A 17933-nucleotide genomic window follows, 5' to 3' on the forward strand; every position below is an offset into this window, starting at 1 on the left:
ACTTGTTTGCTGTCTCTTCCAAACCATGAACTCTAGTTCTGAAACTCATATGAACTAGGTCCAAAATCAACAAAAGGAGGCGATACTCCATGCACTGGGCAGTAGATGAGTGAATCTCCTTGCCAAAGAAAATGAAGGAAGTTGTGGATGCAAGTTTACACAGGTTCAGGAGAAAAGGCATCAAGTAATCTTAGCCCACTGCCGAGACAACAGGATGACTGCATCCTCTGTCAAAATCAATGTCACCATTATTATGTTTGATCCCTTCCTTGTTCTTATGGCTTATCTTTAAAGGAGAGCTGAACTTGAACTGAAAACAACTGAATTCAATATCTTGTCTGAAGACCTTATTTATTTACATTTTTTTTGGTTCTGACCTTCAGTTAATATCTCTGGATAAAAGTTGACATACAGAACTAATGTTATGATAGAAACAACAGAATGATCATGAATGCCAAATGTCTGCATTAGAACAAGCTGACATTCACTATAAAGTGTCTAAAAGAGAAAAAAAGCTGCAACCTTTAAAACTGGTTAAAAAAGAGTAACTTATATGTACAAAGGTGGCTTAAGTTCAACATTCCACAGACACAACATGCTCACGAGGGAAACCCTATTTTTTGTTGAACAAAAAATGAAAACTCAACTCTGCACAAGGTTAAAGATTGTATTTTAATCACAGACTGAAACATAATGATTTACAAAACTGATGGTTAGATTTAAAACCAACCACTACACCCTTCTGTGGGAATATTCCCCCCACACCCTAGCAGACTAGGGGTTGAAGTGAAGAACAGAGCTGTTCACGTTTGCCTTTGGGACTGAACAGTGATTTCCAGGATGATGACTGATGCTGCAAGAATTCACCTAAGATGCATGTCAATTCATTTCATTTACCCAGCTGGAAGTGGCTTCTTCTAGGGAACTCTGCTGGATTCATCAGAAATCCCAACCATCTTGCAGCTTTCTGTCCAGAGCCTTCTCTGCAGCTCCTCATCATATGCTATGTCAGCTGATTTTGTCCTTTCCTCATTGTAAAGGTAGCAGCCACCAGCTCCTTCCATCTCAGGCGATACTGCTGCATAGATGGTTGTAGAGGCTCCTTCCTCTGGAGTCTACAGAAACAATAAAAAAAAAACAAATTCAGGCAAGGCAGGTACGGTAGAAGAATTACATTACATCATAGGACCTTACCAGACAATCAGCTTCCCTAGTTTTGCATCACACTTGTGGTCCTTATGCAAACCTCAAGCTGGTAATGACAAAAATGCCACCTATTCAATCAGCAGAGTACAGTCCATTTCTACAACAGTGCTATTTTGAGATAGCTTAAAGCCACAGAGCAGATATATGGAAAACTCTGGTCCATTTTTTCAAGAGCTACTCAGACAGAGCATGCCAACGCTGGGCGTGAAATCAGTAGCCCAGCTCAAGTGCATCTACACCAATGCATGTAGCATGGGCAACAAACAGGAGGAGCTGGAAGCCATTGTGCAGCAGGATAGCTATGACTTAGTCACCATCACAGAAACATGGTGGGATGACTCTCATGACTGGAGTGCTGCAACAGATGGCTATAAGCTCTTCAGAAAGGACAGGCAAGGAAGGAGAGGTGGTGGGGTGGCTTTGTATGTTAGAGAGCGTTTCGATAGTGTAAAGCTCAATGATTGTGATGACAAGGTCGATGCTTATGGGTAGGAAGGAGGGGGAAGGCCAACGAGGCAGATATCCTGCTGAGAGTCTGTTATAGACCACCCAACCAGGAGGAAGAGGCAGATGAGGCATTCCACAAGCGGCTGGCAGAAGTCTCACAATTGCTAGCTCTTGTTCTCATAGGAGACTTCAACTTATCGGACATCTGCTGGAAATATAACAGAGTCTAGGAGGTTCCTAGAGTGTGTGGAAGAAAAATTCCTGGCCCACTTGGTAAGGTAGCCTACCGGGGAGGGGCCTCACTTCACCTGCTGTTTACAAACAGAGAACTGGTGGGAAATGTTGTGGTTGGAGCCTGTCTTGGGCTTAGTGACAGCAACCATGAAATTATAGAGTTCTCGATTCTTGGTGAAGTAAGGAGGAGTGTCAGCAAAACCCCAACCATGGACTTCCCAAGGGCTGACTTTGGCCTGGTCAGGACATTGGTCAAGAGAGTCCCTTGGGAGACAGTCCTGAAGGTCAAAGGGGTCCAGGAAAGCTGGACATTCTTCAAGAAAGAAGTCTTAAAGGCACAGGAGAAGGCTGTCCCCATGTGCTGGAAGACGAACCAGCGGGATAGATGACTGGCCTGGCTGAACAGGGAACTTCTGTTGGAACTCAGGGAAATAAGGAGAGTTACCAGTTTTGGAAGAAGGGGCAGGCAACTCAAGAAGAGTACAGTGATCTTGTTAGGTCATGCAGAGAGAAAATCAGAAAGGCAAAAGCCCAGCTAGAACTCAAGCTGGCCACTATTGTAAGAGATAACAAAAAATGTTTTTACAAATACATCAACAACAAAAAGAGAGACAAGGAGAATCTCCATCCTCTGTTGGATGTGGAGGGGAATATTGTCATCAAGGATGAGGAAAAGGCTGAGGTACTTAATGCCTCCTTTTCCTCAGTCTTTAGCAGTCAGACCAGTTATCCTCAAGGTAATCAGCCCCCTGAGCCGGAAGACAGGGATGGAGAGCAGAATAAACCCCTCAAAATTCAGGAGGAAGCAGTTAATGACCTGCTACGCCACCCGGACATTCACAAATCTATGGGGCCGGAAGTGTCCACCCGAGAGTACTGTGGGAGCTGGCGGAGGAGCTGGCCAAACCACTCTTCATCATTTATCAGAAATCTTGGTCAACAGGGGAGGTCCCAGATGACTGGAGGCTTGCCAATGTGACGCCCATCTACAAGAAGGGCTGGAAGGAGCAGCCGGGGAGCTTCAGGCCAGTCAGCCTGACCTCAGTGCCAGGGAATATTCATCTTGAGGGCACTCACATGGCATGTGAAGGACAACCAGGGACTCAGGCCCAGCCAGCATGGGTTCAGGAAGGGCAGGTCCTGCTTAACCAACCTGATCTCCTTCTATGACCAGGTGACTCACCTAGTCAGTGAGGGGAAGGCTGTGGATGTCATCTACCTGGACTTTAGTAAAGCCTTTGACACCATCTCCCACATCATCCTCCTAGGAAAGCTGGTGGCTCATGGCCTAGACAGCTGCGCTCTGCACCGGGTTAAAAACTGGCTGCATGGCCCAGTACAGAGAGTGGTGGTGAATGGAGTTAAATCCAGCTGGCGGCCGGTCACAAGTGGTGTCCTCCAGGGCTCAGTATTGGGACTGGTCTTGTTTAACATCTTTATTGATGATCCAGATGAGGAGATCGAGTGCTCCCTCAGTAATAGTGTCAGATGACACTACATTGGGTGGGAGTGTTGATCTGCTTGAGGGTAGGAAGGCTCTGCAGAGGGATCTGGACAGGCTGGATCGATGGGCCGAGGCCAATTGTATGAGGTTCCACAAGGCCAAGTGCCAGGTCCTGCACTTGGGTCACCACAACCCCAAGCAGCACTACAGGCTTGGGGAGGAGTGGCTGGAAAGCTGCCTGGTGGAAAAGGACCTGAAGGTGCTGGTCAACAGCCGTCTGAACATGAGCCAGCAGTGTGCCCAGGTGGCCAAGAAGGCCAACAGCATCCTGGCCTGTATCAGACATAGTGTGGCCAGCAGGAGTAGGGAAATGATCGTGCCCCTGTACTGGGCACTGGTGAGGCCATACCTTGAATACTGTGTGTGGTTTTGGGCCCCTCACTGCAAGAAGGACATTGAGGTGCTGGAGCATGTCCAGAGAAGGGCAACGAAGCTGGTGAAGGTTCTGGAGAACAGGTCTTGTGAGGAGCGGCTGAGGGAACTGGGGCTGTTTAGTCTGGAGAAGAGGTATCTGAGGGGAGACCTTATCGCTCTCTACAGCTACCTGAAAGGAGGTTGTAGTGAGGTGGGGGTTGATCTCTTCTCCCAAGTAACAAGCAATAGGAAATGGCCTCAAGTTGCACCAGGGGAGGTTTAGATTGGACATTAGGGAAAAATTCTTTACTGAAAGAGTGGTCAAGCATTGGAACAGGCTGCCCAGGGAAGTGGTGGAGTCACCATCCCTGGAGGTGACCGTCTGAAGACTCCAGGTCTTCAGACAGGATATTGAATTCAGTTGTTTTCAGTTCAGGTTCAGCTCTCCTTTAGAGGCAAGCCATAAGAACAAGGAAGGGATCAAAAAACATGTAGATGTGGCACTTCAGGACATGGTTTAGTGGGCATGGTGGTGTTGGGTCAATGATTGGACTTGATGATCTCAGAGGTCTTTTCCAATCTTAGTGATGCTATGATTCTATACAAAATAATTGATTTAGTTTTCACAGTTAGAGCTAATAAAACCAAAAGCAAACACAAATATTAAAATCCTAGTTTAATTATTCATTTTCCAAGGATGAAAGGGTCTGTACTCTGCCTTAAGAAGATGAAGGCCACGCTGTGTGCACAATGTGTTCATTGTAACAACGGCATGACATGAGCAAAGGATCATGGAAACCACAACAGCAAATTAAGAGTATGCAGTTCAATCCAAGCAGAAAGGTAAACCAGGGAATTGCATTTTAAACAAAGCATAGTTATCAGTGTTCTGCAGTGTCATAAAGCAAAATGGTGAAAGATCTATAATGTCTGATATACCGTAAGTATTAAATATAAATTAATAAGTGAATAGCTTAGAGTGATAACTCCTTTTATCCTAAGGATATGCAAAACATTTCCATTTTGCATTCAGAAGGATCACACAGATAGCATTGCAATTACTTCCATGGCATTTTTTTCTTTCATTGAAGGGCATATTTAACACATAATATTTGATACGTTTTGTCTTTATCAGTTATATAATTATGATCAACGCCTGCTAGATAATAAGGTGTCATTTTACAATCCTTGCAGTCATTCTCTGAGTCATTAACAGTACCAATGCTGCTTATAGCTTTGCCTGCTGCACCATGAGACAGTATAGAACAGGTTTCTCAGTGCCTTATTTAAAAAAAAAAAAAAATCTAAGTCATTTGAAGCTTTTTGTGACAAGTTTCTGATATTCTAAAGAGAAACAAATTCTCTGATTTCTCGCTGTGCAATAAATACAATATAACTTATTAGAAATAATTAATGTTTCTATCAGATGCAACTGGCATTTGATCTCATTTACAAAGAAGTTAAAACCATGTGACAAAATCACACAATAAGACAAGGTTCCCCAAACTGCGACCTCTCCAGCTCCTGCCTGGGCAAAACATCCTCAGTATGTGAGGGAAACACATTCCCTGAGTGACCACAGGCACATTCCCCAAAAAGTGCTGAAGAAGAAAAGTGCCCTACTGAGGTACTTTCATGCACAAAGCTCCGCTGGCTCAAATATAAATGCTCCACTCCTTGCCAAGCCCTTGATCAAAGATGTTCAAGCTGAAGGAAAAACTACTGATGCAAACAGACTGCAAAGAGTGGTAACACCACCACCCTTTCCTTCAATGGCCACAAAATAGCCAGCTTTTACTGTCAGTTACCACACAAAGACAGCATGTCCTGTTCCAGATACCACCACATGAAATAAGATGATAGCTCAGTGTCCTGGGTTACAGTGTAAAATGTGCCAAAAGGAAAAAAAATATTCTATTACCATCTTCAGGAGCTGTTGAGACCAGGTGGGGCGGTGCTCCCTGCCTCCCCCCTCTGGACTATCTCCTGTTAATGGGCACAACAATGCCTTATCGCCTGACCCATCGACAACTCGCTCCTGGGCTATCTCCCGTTAATGGCCCATCAAGTAACTGCCTCACGACTCCCCATCCCATTGTGAGATGCTCCGCCCGGGGGGAAGGAGCCAAGCAGTCCATGCTACATAAAAAATGAGATTTCGAACACCCTAGCAGCTTTCTTCCACTGGATTCCCAGAGGAGCTTTCCCCCCCACTGGAGTTCCAGAGGACAACAGCTACCTACCTACCACTGGACCTTCGGAGGAAGACCAGACTCTTTTACCTGATTGCTGCTTCCACAGAACTACATCCATCGCTTCAGGAGGACTGCAGCCAGCATCTTATCGGACTGCTACTGCCACCCTAACAGGGTGTCAGGTTGTATTCCTGACTCTGTCAGTGTAAACCAGTGGGTTGTTTGTTTTTTCCCTGCCTTGTGTTATATATATATATATATTAGTAAAGAACTGTTATTCCTATTCCCCATATCTTTGCCTGAAGGCCTGTTAATTTCAAAATTATAATAATTTGGAGGGAAGGGGGTTGCACTTTCCATTTCAAGGGAGGCTCCTGCCTTCCTCCACAGACACCTGTCTTTCAAACCAAGATACTCAGCCATCCAATGGGCTGTTCTCTCAGCCAAATATCAGTCAGTATGTTAAAAAAAGTCATGTCCCAGTAACTGCTGGAATATTTTTTATTTTTTAAGAAGATGACTGAGCGGTGAGATACCATCTAGAAGCACTAAGTGCTTATTTACCTTAGTTTAGTACTCTTAGTTTAGTACTACTTCTTCACCCTCCTTTATCTTGTGGCAAATAGTGCTATTCTCATCCAGTAGATTACGCAAACAATATCAAGTTATGTGTTATGTGCACGCATAATTTTTTGCAGGATCAGTATGACCCCAAAAAGCAGGACTCCGCATGCTCACATAGTGGCTACTATCATGATCAGCTATGATGTAATATAAAATATCTTAATAATGTAAAGTAGCAGAACAATGATGAATACGATCATTCATATTTTATACAACTTATTCTAGATGACAGAGAGAAGTATGACCGAGAGAAACCAAAAGTTTTTTAACGTACTGCTGTGCTTTACTTAAAAATTTAGTGACACAGATAAACCATTACTTCATGTGATGGTTCACTGGACGTTCCTGAATTCAACAGCTCTCCAGCACAAACAAGTATAAATGTCAATGTCAATGACTCCCAGATCTTAATGACAACAGCTCAAAACTATTGTCTGTGGGCGGAATTTGTGTGATTATGTTCTTGTGAGTAAGGCTCTCTACAGTCTCAGAGACTGGTCTGTATGAATCTTCCTACAGCATCAGAAATACCATGTACCTTTGCTGATTCAATGGGAAAGTCTTCCAAGGATATGCAGGATTTATCAAGATTTTTATTTTTTTATGATGTGTCAGGTAAATTCCCCACCAGAGATCTACACTGAGAGAGTGGTCAAACCCTAGAATAGGCTTCCTAGAAAAGTGTTTGATGCCCCAAGCCTGTCAGTGTTTAAGAGGCATTTGGACAATGCCCTAACAACGTACTTTAACTTTTGGTCAGCCTTAAAGTGGTCAGACAGTTGGACTAGATAATTGTTGTAGGTCCTTCCAACTGAAATTTCTATTCTATTCTATTCTATTCTATTCTATTCTATTCTATTCTATTCTATTCTATTCTATTCTAAATAATAGAAAATATTTTAAATAAAGGCTATGTACGAGTTGAAAGTCAGTTGTTGGTTTTATTCATACAGCCCTAGTAGACCTTTACCAAACTATTTTATATAGCAAATTGTTTCCCATTCTTCAATACAAAGAAAATATTGAGCAGGCTCAGACAATAACAAATGTGCTTGCATGGCCACAGTGTGATCAGTATATAAGCACAGCAACATTATCACCATCCATTAAGGTCAGCTTGTGCAAAATTTCACAAGGTTTAATTTCTTTTTCATCCTGTCCACCATATCTAATATGCTGAGCAGAAGGTTCTATGCACAATTCCTATTTAGCATCTATCACCTGTTGCTAAAAGCAATTATCTAAACACTTAAGGAAAAAATACTATAATACATTAGAGCAATTACTGTATAATAATTTAAGTTAAAGGAAAACAATTTTTCCAGTGCAACAGGGAGCAGAGTTCATATGTATGATTAATTAACTGTCTTATCCCATCTTCTGAGTGCTTAATTAATGCTGAAAGCTTTAATGTTCCCTTTCTTGAGGATCGCTTCTTGTTTTGGCATGTTTTCTGTTTTAATAAAGGTAAAAAGAAAACCCACACCAGGAGTGTCCTGGCCTTCCAGCTGGGTGGATGACCTACCTGTTTTGAGAGGCTGGAAGAAAAGCATATACTATTATTCCATCTCTGGACCATACCCATACCTACCGTGAAAGCACTGTACATCCACATAACCACACACAGCCAAGACTCTTTCCCAAAGTGCTGGATCTACTACACACCCATAGATAACTGCAGCCCATACAGACACACAGACACATGGATGCATGTCCTGCCTGTGTATCAGCACCTGAGGACCTCTTGGGAAGGAAGAAGCTGACAGCAGGTTGCAACCACTGGAACAATTCATGAGTACCTGGACAGGAAGCAGGATGAATTGTTCCAGCAGTGGCAGCCTCACTCCTGGTTGCCAACTTTCCTGGGAGCCCCATAGCTCTTCTTTTACCACATGATAGGCCATCAAAAGATAAGGAAGAATCATACAGCCTTTGGAAAAGAAAATAACCACAAGCAGGAGACTACTGTCAAAGCAACACATCTGACCCATCCTTTGATGCCAACGGCCTTCTAAGAAGGAGAGCACCTGATTACAGGCCAGATAAATCACTAGCCAGTGCTTGAATACCTTAATCTGTAAACCCCAAGATGTTTGTCATGATGCTCTTTACAAACAAGAATAAATCCCTGTCTTTGGGACCCTGAAGTATTATGTCAAAGGTTGCAGTTAGACAGGCAATAATTTCAAGTATCATTCAAATCACAGGGGAGGATACTCTACACATTGCCAGAATTTACAAAAAAAACCCCGAAGAGTAACAGAATAATATATATACATATAGGATCAGTAACATCTTGTTCATGAATTGGCTGGACTTGTCCTGAGACAAGAAGGATTCCTATAATTTGCACGATGCTTCTTCACTCTTCAGCTACCAAGTTACTTGTGCTGAACTTTTTTTAAATTGGATTCTGTTTATAAATTATTGTATTATTAGTATCCAAGCAACTGTAATTAACACTTTTGTCATATCCAAGTAAAACTGACTTCTGCTTAACTTTTTCCTAAAGAAATTCTGCATCTGCAATTCATTTTGCTTGTTACAGTATTGATCACGTCTTCTACTTTTACTTTCTTTCTCAATTAACTATTTGTTTGCAGTACCCCTTCAACAGTAAATAAAGGTCTGATTGAAATTATATATCTTTGTACTGCTCATTACATGGGTAGGCTGTCGAAGAAGGAGATAAAAGATAGCATGTGACCAGCTTATTTAAGCAAAATGCAGTCTATATACACAAAATGACATTATTTTGGCATTATCTACTCCCAAATAAAAAGATGTGTTTTTACAGAAGCTTTGTTATTTCTTTTTTTTTTTTTTAAGTATTCATTAACAGTAAGTTATCAACATAAAATAATTTTCTGTCAGCTTGAAATGGAATATTCTGTTCTATGAAAACTGGGACATATACTAAGAGGGATTGTGTTTTAGTTTTGTTTTTTTTAAGATTTGCCAGGTAACGCATTTTAATTAATTCATCTTTAAGTGCCAGTTAACCTTGTCAATACTAGGTGCTAACGCTCACAAAATGCGTTAGCTGACCCTAGAGCCATGTTGCCATGAAACATCACATCCTTTTCATTTGTCTATAACAGGTGCAACAGTTTAACTCTTTGGAAATCATTTGTCTGCATCAGTTATACATGATGGCTTCATGGTGCTTTCCTTGTCAATTCATGTACTCATTCAGTTCCACCTCCATCTGAATGCATAGCTCAGAGTCCTGGGCAGATAGTGTGGTATGTCTATTGGAAATCACAGAAGACTGGACAGGAAACAAGACTAATAAGCTCCTGTAATTCCTCTTCTGCAATCTATTCATTTTCCCAGTACCATTTTCAGTAGCTACAAGCAAACAGTGAGAACCTTGCTAAGTGTCTTAAACACTGTGACGAATAGTTTGAATGGACGACATGCATACACTTCAAATGATATTAGTTGACAGAGTTTGCCATATGATTGAAAAAGCAGTTGTGATAGAACCCTTGCTATCAGAGGAGTGCTTACTCTGGAGTAGCTTCCCCTCGCCACAGTCAATCAGCTGATTGAACTTGGTTTGTATCTTATGACTTCAGGATGCTGCCATCTTGAGAGATGGGAGGAAAGAAGGTTTGGCAAAGAGGATGTACAGCAGGAAGCAGCTGGGAAACTCAACGACTAACATTCCAGTTGCATTTTGAGGGACACGAATGAAGGGCCAAACAGGCAGATGTGCACCCAGGACTGCCTGCTATGCTGGCAAATGGCTCAATGGTAAGGCAGAACATGTTAAAACACCTTTATACATACAATTTGTGGTGCAGAATACATTAAGTATTGGTGGAATGCCCCTCAGCAGCAATATTAAGTAGACTGCTACAGGAATACTCATCAACACTGGTTTTATAACGATGGTCCTACCTCATGTACTCACATCCATTATGTCATGCACTTTTCAGTTCATATGGGAAATCTACTCATGGGCTGATGAGTTAAAGGAGCCTTCAGGGCTTTTTTTGGCATGGGGGTTCAGGGTATTTGCTCTGTGGCCTCGCTTTTTTACATGGGTTAATTTCCATGAGGTCATTCCTGGCTCAGGTAACAAGGTATCTCTGGCTAGCGATACATTTCCCAGGTTCCAGCTAGGAAGACACAGCAAGCACTGAACAGTCCATCTTCTGAGCCTGGGTACTCAGGCACTTTTGCCAGTGTTCCTTTACTTTTCTCAATGTTAATTATTCTGCTAATGTTTTGCAAATGTTAGTATTTTACTGACTTGCTTCTGGATTGAAAAACTCTGTCTATACAGAGTTTTCTGCCTTTTATGTCTTTGTTCAGGAAAGACAACGATCATTTGGGATCCCTGAATAGTACTACACATATGCACAGTGGGGCTCAGCAACAAGAACGAGAACATTAAATTACTGTTACTTGGTACAGCAAAGTGTTTCATCTACTTGCTGGCAGTTAATGGAGGGGTGACACCCAGTCATCCTCAATACACTGCTTGACTCTCAATAACAAAGGCAAACACGAAGCCACTGCAACACAGAATAGTTTGAAAAATACCAGAAAAGGAGTATCTGGTATTGCGTTTCCATGAACATTAAAGCAAACAAACTTGTGAGAAACAAATTACCTCTGTTCCACTGATTGCTATGATCTGTGAACTATCAAATCATTTCAAAACCAGGTTACTCAAGGGTGCAAGACTCTGAAGTGAAATAACAACAGCTGCTGTACTGTCACAGCCTCCTGGTGAAGACACAGGTTACGTGTCCTCAGTGCTTGTCATGTAACTTCTGCAGTGTCTAGACCTCCTGTCGTGAAAATTTCAGCCACAAAGCAATCAGCTGAAATACTGAGTATGAAAACAAAGGCTAGAAAGGAAACCATTATGCAAGTGCAAGGACATCTTCAGCAACCCTTGATCAATAAGTCTGTAACAGCTGAGTGTAAGTCCTGGTGAGACCAGTGGCCAGGACCAACCGTGAGATCCCTAGGAAGCCAAAGCTGCCAGAGAGTTCTGGCAGCACAGCTTTTCTGAGATCTCTGCCTGCACTCAAAAGCCCTGGTTTCTATCTGTGTTTTCTCTCTCCTATTCTTTCCCATGTAGCTCACTATTATTCTCTTTCCATCTAATTTCTGGCTTGATTATAGACAGAAAGAAATAGAGATGTTTTATTGAATATACAGTTCTCCCTGGAGACCCAGTCAACACCATCAAATTAATTTCTATTCAATCCCCAACTCACAGCAAAGAGAATTCTCTAATAAATTCACTCCATAATAAAATTCTTTAGATTTCATCTTTAGAAGAAACAGCAGCTACAAACAGAAATGGCTGAGTTAAAATGTGAAGCCTTTCTCCTGACAATGTTGTGGCTACATTTCTGAATCATTTCTGAATCAAAGATATGAATATATAATAAAAGACGAAACATTGATGAATTAAGAACACAAGGCAATTTTCAAACTAAGAAAGATACCAAAATGTTGAAGGAAAGGAGCTTTTATAATATGAATAATTCATGCCTATTCTGGGGAAAAGAGAAGCTTTTCCCTGAGCATCCTAGCACAAGAAGCTGTAAAGAACAGAAGCAGAGATAGGTGGCAAACAGACACCAAGAGTATCAAATCCTGAATCTCTCCTTTCTATTGAAATCAAATTTTCTGGAAAGACTTTCCAAAAAATCCAGGTACACGGAGAGCCTGGGAAGCCCCACCTCATCTTCACATCAGCCCCTGCATTCGTGGCTGGGAAGCCTGCAGGCAAAGTAGATGACGGAAGAAAGGAACTGTCCCCAAAAGACTGCCAGGGTCAGCCTGTTGCTCAGGGAGCCAAAGGAGCAGGGAGGCACCCAGGCTTGAACACCTGATTTCCCATGATGGAGCCAGCACTGGAAGGTTTCATTTTGGTTTGTGTCAGTGCAATGCCTTCTGAGAAATCTGCTTTGCTGGAAAATCGCCAAGCAGCCCTACTCTGAAGCCCTGGCGATGGCTCTCCTGTCGGACTCAAAACATGAGTAAAGGTTTACTAAGGGAGACAGCAGCCATGGCTCTGACCCCTCCTCTTCCAAAGCAGCTGCTTCAGACTAAGCAGAATGGGTCATCTCAAAGAGCATCAGATGCCTATGTTATCAGACAGATGAATGAAGCCCCTGTTGGCTTGCCAGCTTTCTGGGCCACACTGAAGAGACGTCCATTGACTTCAAACAGCAGCTTGAACAGTGAGTTCACTTCCAGATACCACAAAAAGAAATTTACATGTCTTAATTTCAAACTAAATCTCTCTCACTTAGAAGTGCAACACAACCTCAGTGATTTCAGCAGGAGTGTTTGTGGATCCATACTTTGCATTTTCTAAGCTGTTGAAACGGAGGACTAGAAGAACGATGTTTAGTTTCAAGCAATTTTCGCAATGGAAACAAGAACCCAACTTCTCATGACTGAATTTGAGCAGGGACTTGAAACTTTGGGTCAAAGTAATTAATCATTATGGAGTCAGTCCTTTGTTCATTTTGTCAAGTGCATTGAGGAAGATTACTTTGCCTGAAGGTTGATCCCTAAGCTCGCTTTGCAGCAGACAGCAATGTCTTCTAAGTCAGAATTGAGTTAATGCTGCAGCCACTCAAATTACATTACACTTGTTACCTCACTCAGCTCAGTAACAATATGCAAAATCTGACAGATAGGAGCCTGCTGCTCCAGACATTGCATAAATATCCAGCCAGAGACAGTCACTTGCTGGAAGAACATCCAGTCTCTAGGAAATAAAGCAGGCAATAACAGGAGGAGAGAGACGAAAGAGTACACACACTTCACAAAATGCTGAAGCCTCTTCTGGGAGCGTGGCACACTGTCTGGTTAACCAGCCCTCTGGAAACCAGGTGATGTCCCACAGCTACCTATTGCTGAGAATCCCTGACTTAAATGACTCAGAATTGTCCTGGGTATCCTCACATAACAGGATTTTCTGCAACATCTGTATTCACAGAAAGGGAAAGTGATTTACTAAAGCAAATGTGCAAGTCAGGAGAAGAGATGAAGAAAGAATGAACCTCCTAAATCCTAATTCTGATGCCTTGCACATTAGGTTGTTACTCCTTTTCTGTGTTTGTAAAGGAAAACACACAATTTATTTGTTTACTACCAGCTCCATGGCTGTAATTACAGTTTCATGAGACCAACTCAATATAATCGCCTTCATTCTGAGATGCAGACTGATCCATCATTGAGCAAGAATACTTAATTACAGCTTAGTATTCATGCTAGATATGCACTAAGGAATCATCCTGTTATTTTTATTAACTATGCAAGGCTTTAATTCCACTAAGTTTTTAACTATTACTATCTGAGAAATATGAATAAGAGCATAAGACTACTCCTCCCTCCAACAAAGCTCTTAGAGAAGCAACCTCTTTGATAGGTAGTGGCTGGAACATCTGCATCATTTAATAACATATGGTCAATTTTTCAGCTGAAAACAAAATTTTAAAATTATTCAAAATGTGAATGGATCAAAATTAAAGAGGACTTAAAACAACAACCAACCATGAAAGCTTTAGAAGTTTTGTTCTTTAATGAATTATCTTCTACCAGTACATGGGTCGTCTTTAGTTTGCTGAATTCTTTCAAATTATGCCAGATTTTGGCAATCAAAATGAAACAACACAGAAAAGCACAAAGGAGTGTTTACTTTTGAAATGGTAGCTGCATTTTTACCAGCCCCAGAGAGTAGGAGACACAGCAATGCATCCTGCTCCTGAGTGCACATACCTCGGAACAATTAATTTTATTTCCTGCCTGCTTACACAAAGTAAACTGTCTCTGCTGAAAACACAAGACTTCAGGCATAAGATATATGTCTGCTTCTGACTTGTAGCACCCTACTGTCATCTCTACTCTTTTACTTACTGTTTAACACTTGACAAGTCTCTTTGCCCATATATTTTGTTTTCCCTTCTCAGAAAATGGAAACTGACACTTTTTCTCCAACTTCACAACTTTCTTACGAGGATTGTTAATTTTTTTAATGCTTATAAGCACTCAGGACAGGCAGGAAACTCCTAAATATTTACAAGATAACCACAATATAGAAAACCTTTACAAACTATGACAAGATCAAAAAGCTGGCTTAACCCCAGCCAGCAACTAAGAACCAACTAAGCTCTGTCCCCCCCAGTGGAATGCGGGAGCAAATCAGAAGGGTAAAAGTCAGAAAACTCGTGGGTTGAGGTGAAGACAGTCTAAAAGGTAAAGCAAAAGCCACACATGCCAGCAAAGCAAAACAAGGAATCCATTCACCACTGCCCATTGGCAGGCAGGAGTTCAGCCATCTCTGGGACAGCAGGGCTCCATCACACCTAATGGTGACTTGGGAAGACAAACACCATCACTTCAAACATTCCCCCTTCCTTCTTCTTCCCCTAGCTTTATATGCTGACATATATGGGATGGAATACTTAGTTGGTCGGTTTGGGATCTGGTTCACTCTTCCTTGAAGGTGCGACCTTTTTACTTCATTATGACCCTTTTCACTTTTGGGACCCCAACATGGGACACAAGACTTAGCAGTGACCTTGGTTGCTATAGGAAGGAGCAAGTACAAGCAATGGCCTCCCTGCACACCGTTCCTTGGTATTCCCTATAAACATCAAGCGCTGTCACTACTATAAACAGCCACTGTCTGGAAAAACATGCTGTTGATTTCAGAAAGTGCAGTTACTTAGAAGTGACTTAACTGAAAGGTAAAATCACTAAAACAGAATTAGTTCTGTTTTAGCTCAAACCAGGACAAGCATAAAGGCTGTACAGAACACACAGAAAATTAAATAACCTAAAATTACACAGGCCAATGGCTACTTCACAGCCTCTTCTGTTTTAAATATTGCTACAACCCCCATTTTGCACCCCAAACAGCAGTGGGGCTACTTCCACCTGTGGGCTAAGCTGGACGGTGGGGCTGGGAGTGGCTGGCTGCCAGCCCAGGTTTCTCACCTGCCTGCTGGAGGCACTTGCTGAAACCAGACAGCTCAGGCAAGAAGGTGTAAATCCCTTCCTGGATCACCAGGTAAGGTCAGCAGAGGACACATCTCCTCCAGGACTCAGGCAGGCCATGTGCCTGTGCTAGCAAAGATGGGGACCAGAAATAGTAAAGAGCACAAATTAACCCAAAATAACTACAAGGTGCTATGTCTGTGCATTAATAGTATGCAAGGGGAAAATACACCTGGGAAGATGGGAGAGATGAAAGCAAAAATACACTTTCCCCCAAATTTCTTATGTCTACACTGCAGCGGCATGCTAGCTGAGCTGCAACATGTCCTGCTCATGGGTCTGCTCCACACAAATCTCCTGCATGGAAAAAGAGACATCACCTTGCAGAGCTTATCCTTCCCCTGAGTCTTGGCCATCTCCTTTTCTCTTTTGCTCACTCTGAGCCTTTCTGCAGGACTGAAGTGTGATAGTCCTGCAGAGGCTGTGCTGGCTGGATGGAAGATGTTCCAAGCAGATCACCAAATATCACTTAGCTCTGTCCATGCCCCAGCTGGTCTGGGTTTCTGTTTTCTATATAGCTACTGTGTTTAAATTATAGTTCTGCAAAATTCCCCAAGCTGAGAGGAGAAAGCCCAAACTGGATGAGAGATAAAAGTGGTGGTGAGAGAAGGAATCTTATTCTTCAAATTTATGTTTCCTATAATTCCAGTTGCTAGTAATTTCAGCACTTAATCTTGAACAATAAACCAAAAAGATATAAACAAGTGAGTTAATTTAGATCTGTTCCTAGTGACATGCTCCAAAGACGGAAAACAAGAAGAGTAGACTAATTCCCTATAGTTAATTTAGTGAAAGAGTAGAAATAGGTGAGAGCAGCTCAGATTTTGTAATCCTAACTTTCTGATAGATTCAGTACACAGAATTAGTTCAAGTCAGTAATTACAGATTACACATCCTCGGTTTTGATGAGAAAAATATGCCAAATATGTTCAAGGTATTTCTGTTTAAGTAATAAAAGCCTTTAAAAATGACAGTTCTCTTCATTTTAATTAAAGCCATATTTCATCTGAAAGCAGCTTGTAAAGAAAAGGAAAAAAATTAGTCATCTTGTAAACAAAACTACCATTTCCCATTTTCCATCACAACAGAATGTTAAAGTCATAAAATCACTGATAGATTCTGAAAGCATACGATTATAGAGCTGCCTGCGTAGTTTATCCTCTCGGTTACCTGAAAGAAGTATTAAATTTAAAGGCAAAGACTATATTCAATTCCAACTTGACATATCTGAATGCTTACTAACCCACCAGAATCAACCTGTTTTTAACAAAATAACTAAAAATGCAAATGCAAAGGAGGACTGAATCTTATTATTCAAATCAAGCTTTTTATTGTGTAGACTGTAAGTGAGTTTAAGCTCTGTAACTTAAATCCCTTTGTTTAAATCAATCAACCCTGGGGCTCTTCAGTGTCTGCCAAGGAACCTATCGATGGCTTCAATTCAGAAAAGCTCCACAGAACATGTATAACTTTAGACAGGCAAACACTGCCACTGACTTCAATAAGATTAGTCATGTTTCTAAAATTATGTCAGACAAGATCTGAGGCATCATATCTTTTATAGCAGGGCTCATTATAAAGAGAGCAAATACACAAACTCTCAGCCACACAAATGCTTCCCAAGGTCTGAAATGGAAGCAAAAAACTTCCATCTTGAAAACAATTACTCGTGAGTTCAAACTCATCACATTCAATCAGCTAAATGGTCTGAAAGAAGGGCGGGTTGGTGCTCATAGTGCAGAGGGGGATGTTAGCCTGGGGAGAGGTGATAACTATTAATTTGCAAGGTGGTAGAAAGAGAAAAACAAAGGTGGCAGCTCTTGCCAGTGGAACAGATAAAGGAAAGCAGGGAAGCGGGATGTACCAAAAATTGCTAAGTATTAGTAAATAGCAAGATCCAGATTTACTGTCCACTGAAGCTGTTAATAGCCAGGCTTATTTCTACTGTTTTGTAAAACCTCATTAAGGTAGGCGATGAAGCCATTAATTTGTGAAAAATGTCTCCCCTGCAAAGGCCAGGATTGGATTTGGTGACAGATGTGGTCCTTCCCATGTTCCTGATGACAGAAGTCACAACAGAAGTATCATGTTGCTGTACAGGTGACATGGTATACCCCAGTCCTGTCTGAATGACTAAACTGACTGTCCTGGCTTGCGTCATGGGAAGAATTGGTTCAAGTTCCAAAAATGAGATGAATGGTCAAATCTCAACACCTGAAGGAGGACAATGAAAAATTGGAATGGAGAAAAACATTCAATCCCTTCAACACCCAAAGGCTTTCCTCCCCGCAAAAAGAGAGAAAAAAAGAAGTTGTGGGGCAAGA

The 17933-nt window shown here is 41.7% G+C and overlaps 1 protein-coding gene across 1 annotated transcript in view; it reads right to left on the reverse strand.

The window, feature by feature from the left end:
• Positions 1–917: 917 nt before the first annotated feature.
• DHRSX (dehydrogenase/reductase X-linked) overlaps positions 918–17933 on the reverse strand; it is a 175913-nt gene continuing 158897 nt past the window's right edge. Inside the window, exon 7 of the mRNA XM_086470201.1 lies at positions 918–1115. Coding sequence (XP_086326327.1) covers positions 918–1115 — 198 coding nt within the window. The remainder of the gene's footprint in view (positions 1116–17933) is intronic.

This window comes from Leptosomus discolor, chromosome 1, assembly GCF_034619465.1.
Source record: "Leptosomus discolor isolate bLepDis1 chromosome 1, bLepDis1.hap2, whole genome shotgun sequence".
NCBI classification, from domain to species: Eukaryota; Metazoa; Chordata; class Aves; order Leptosomiformes; family Leptosomidae; genus Leptosomus; species Leptosomus discolor.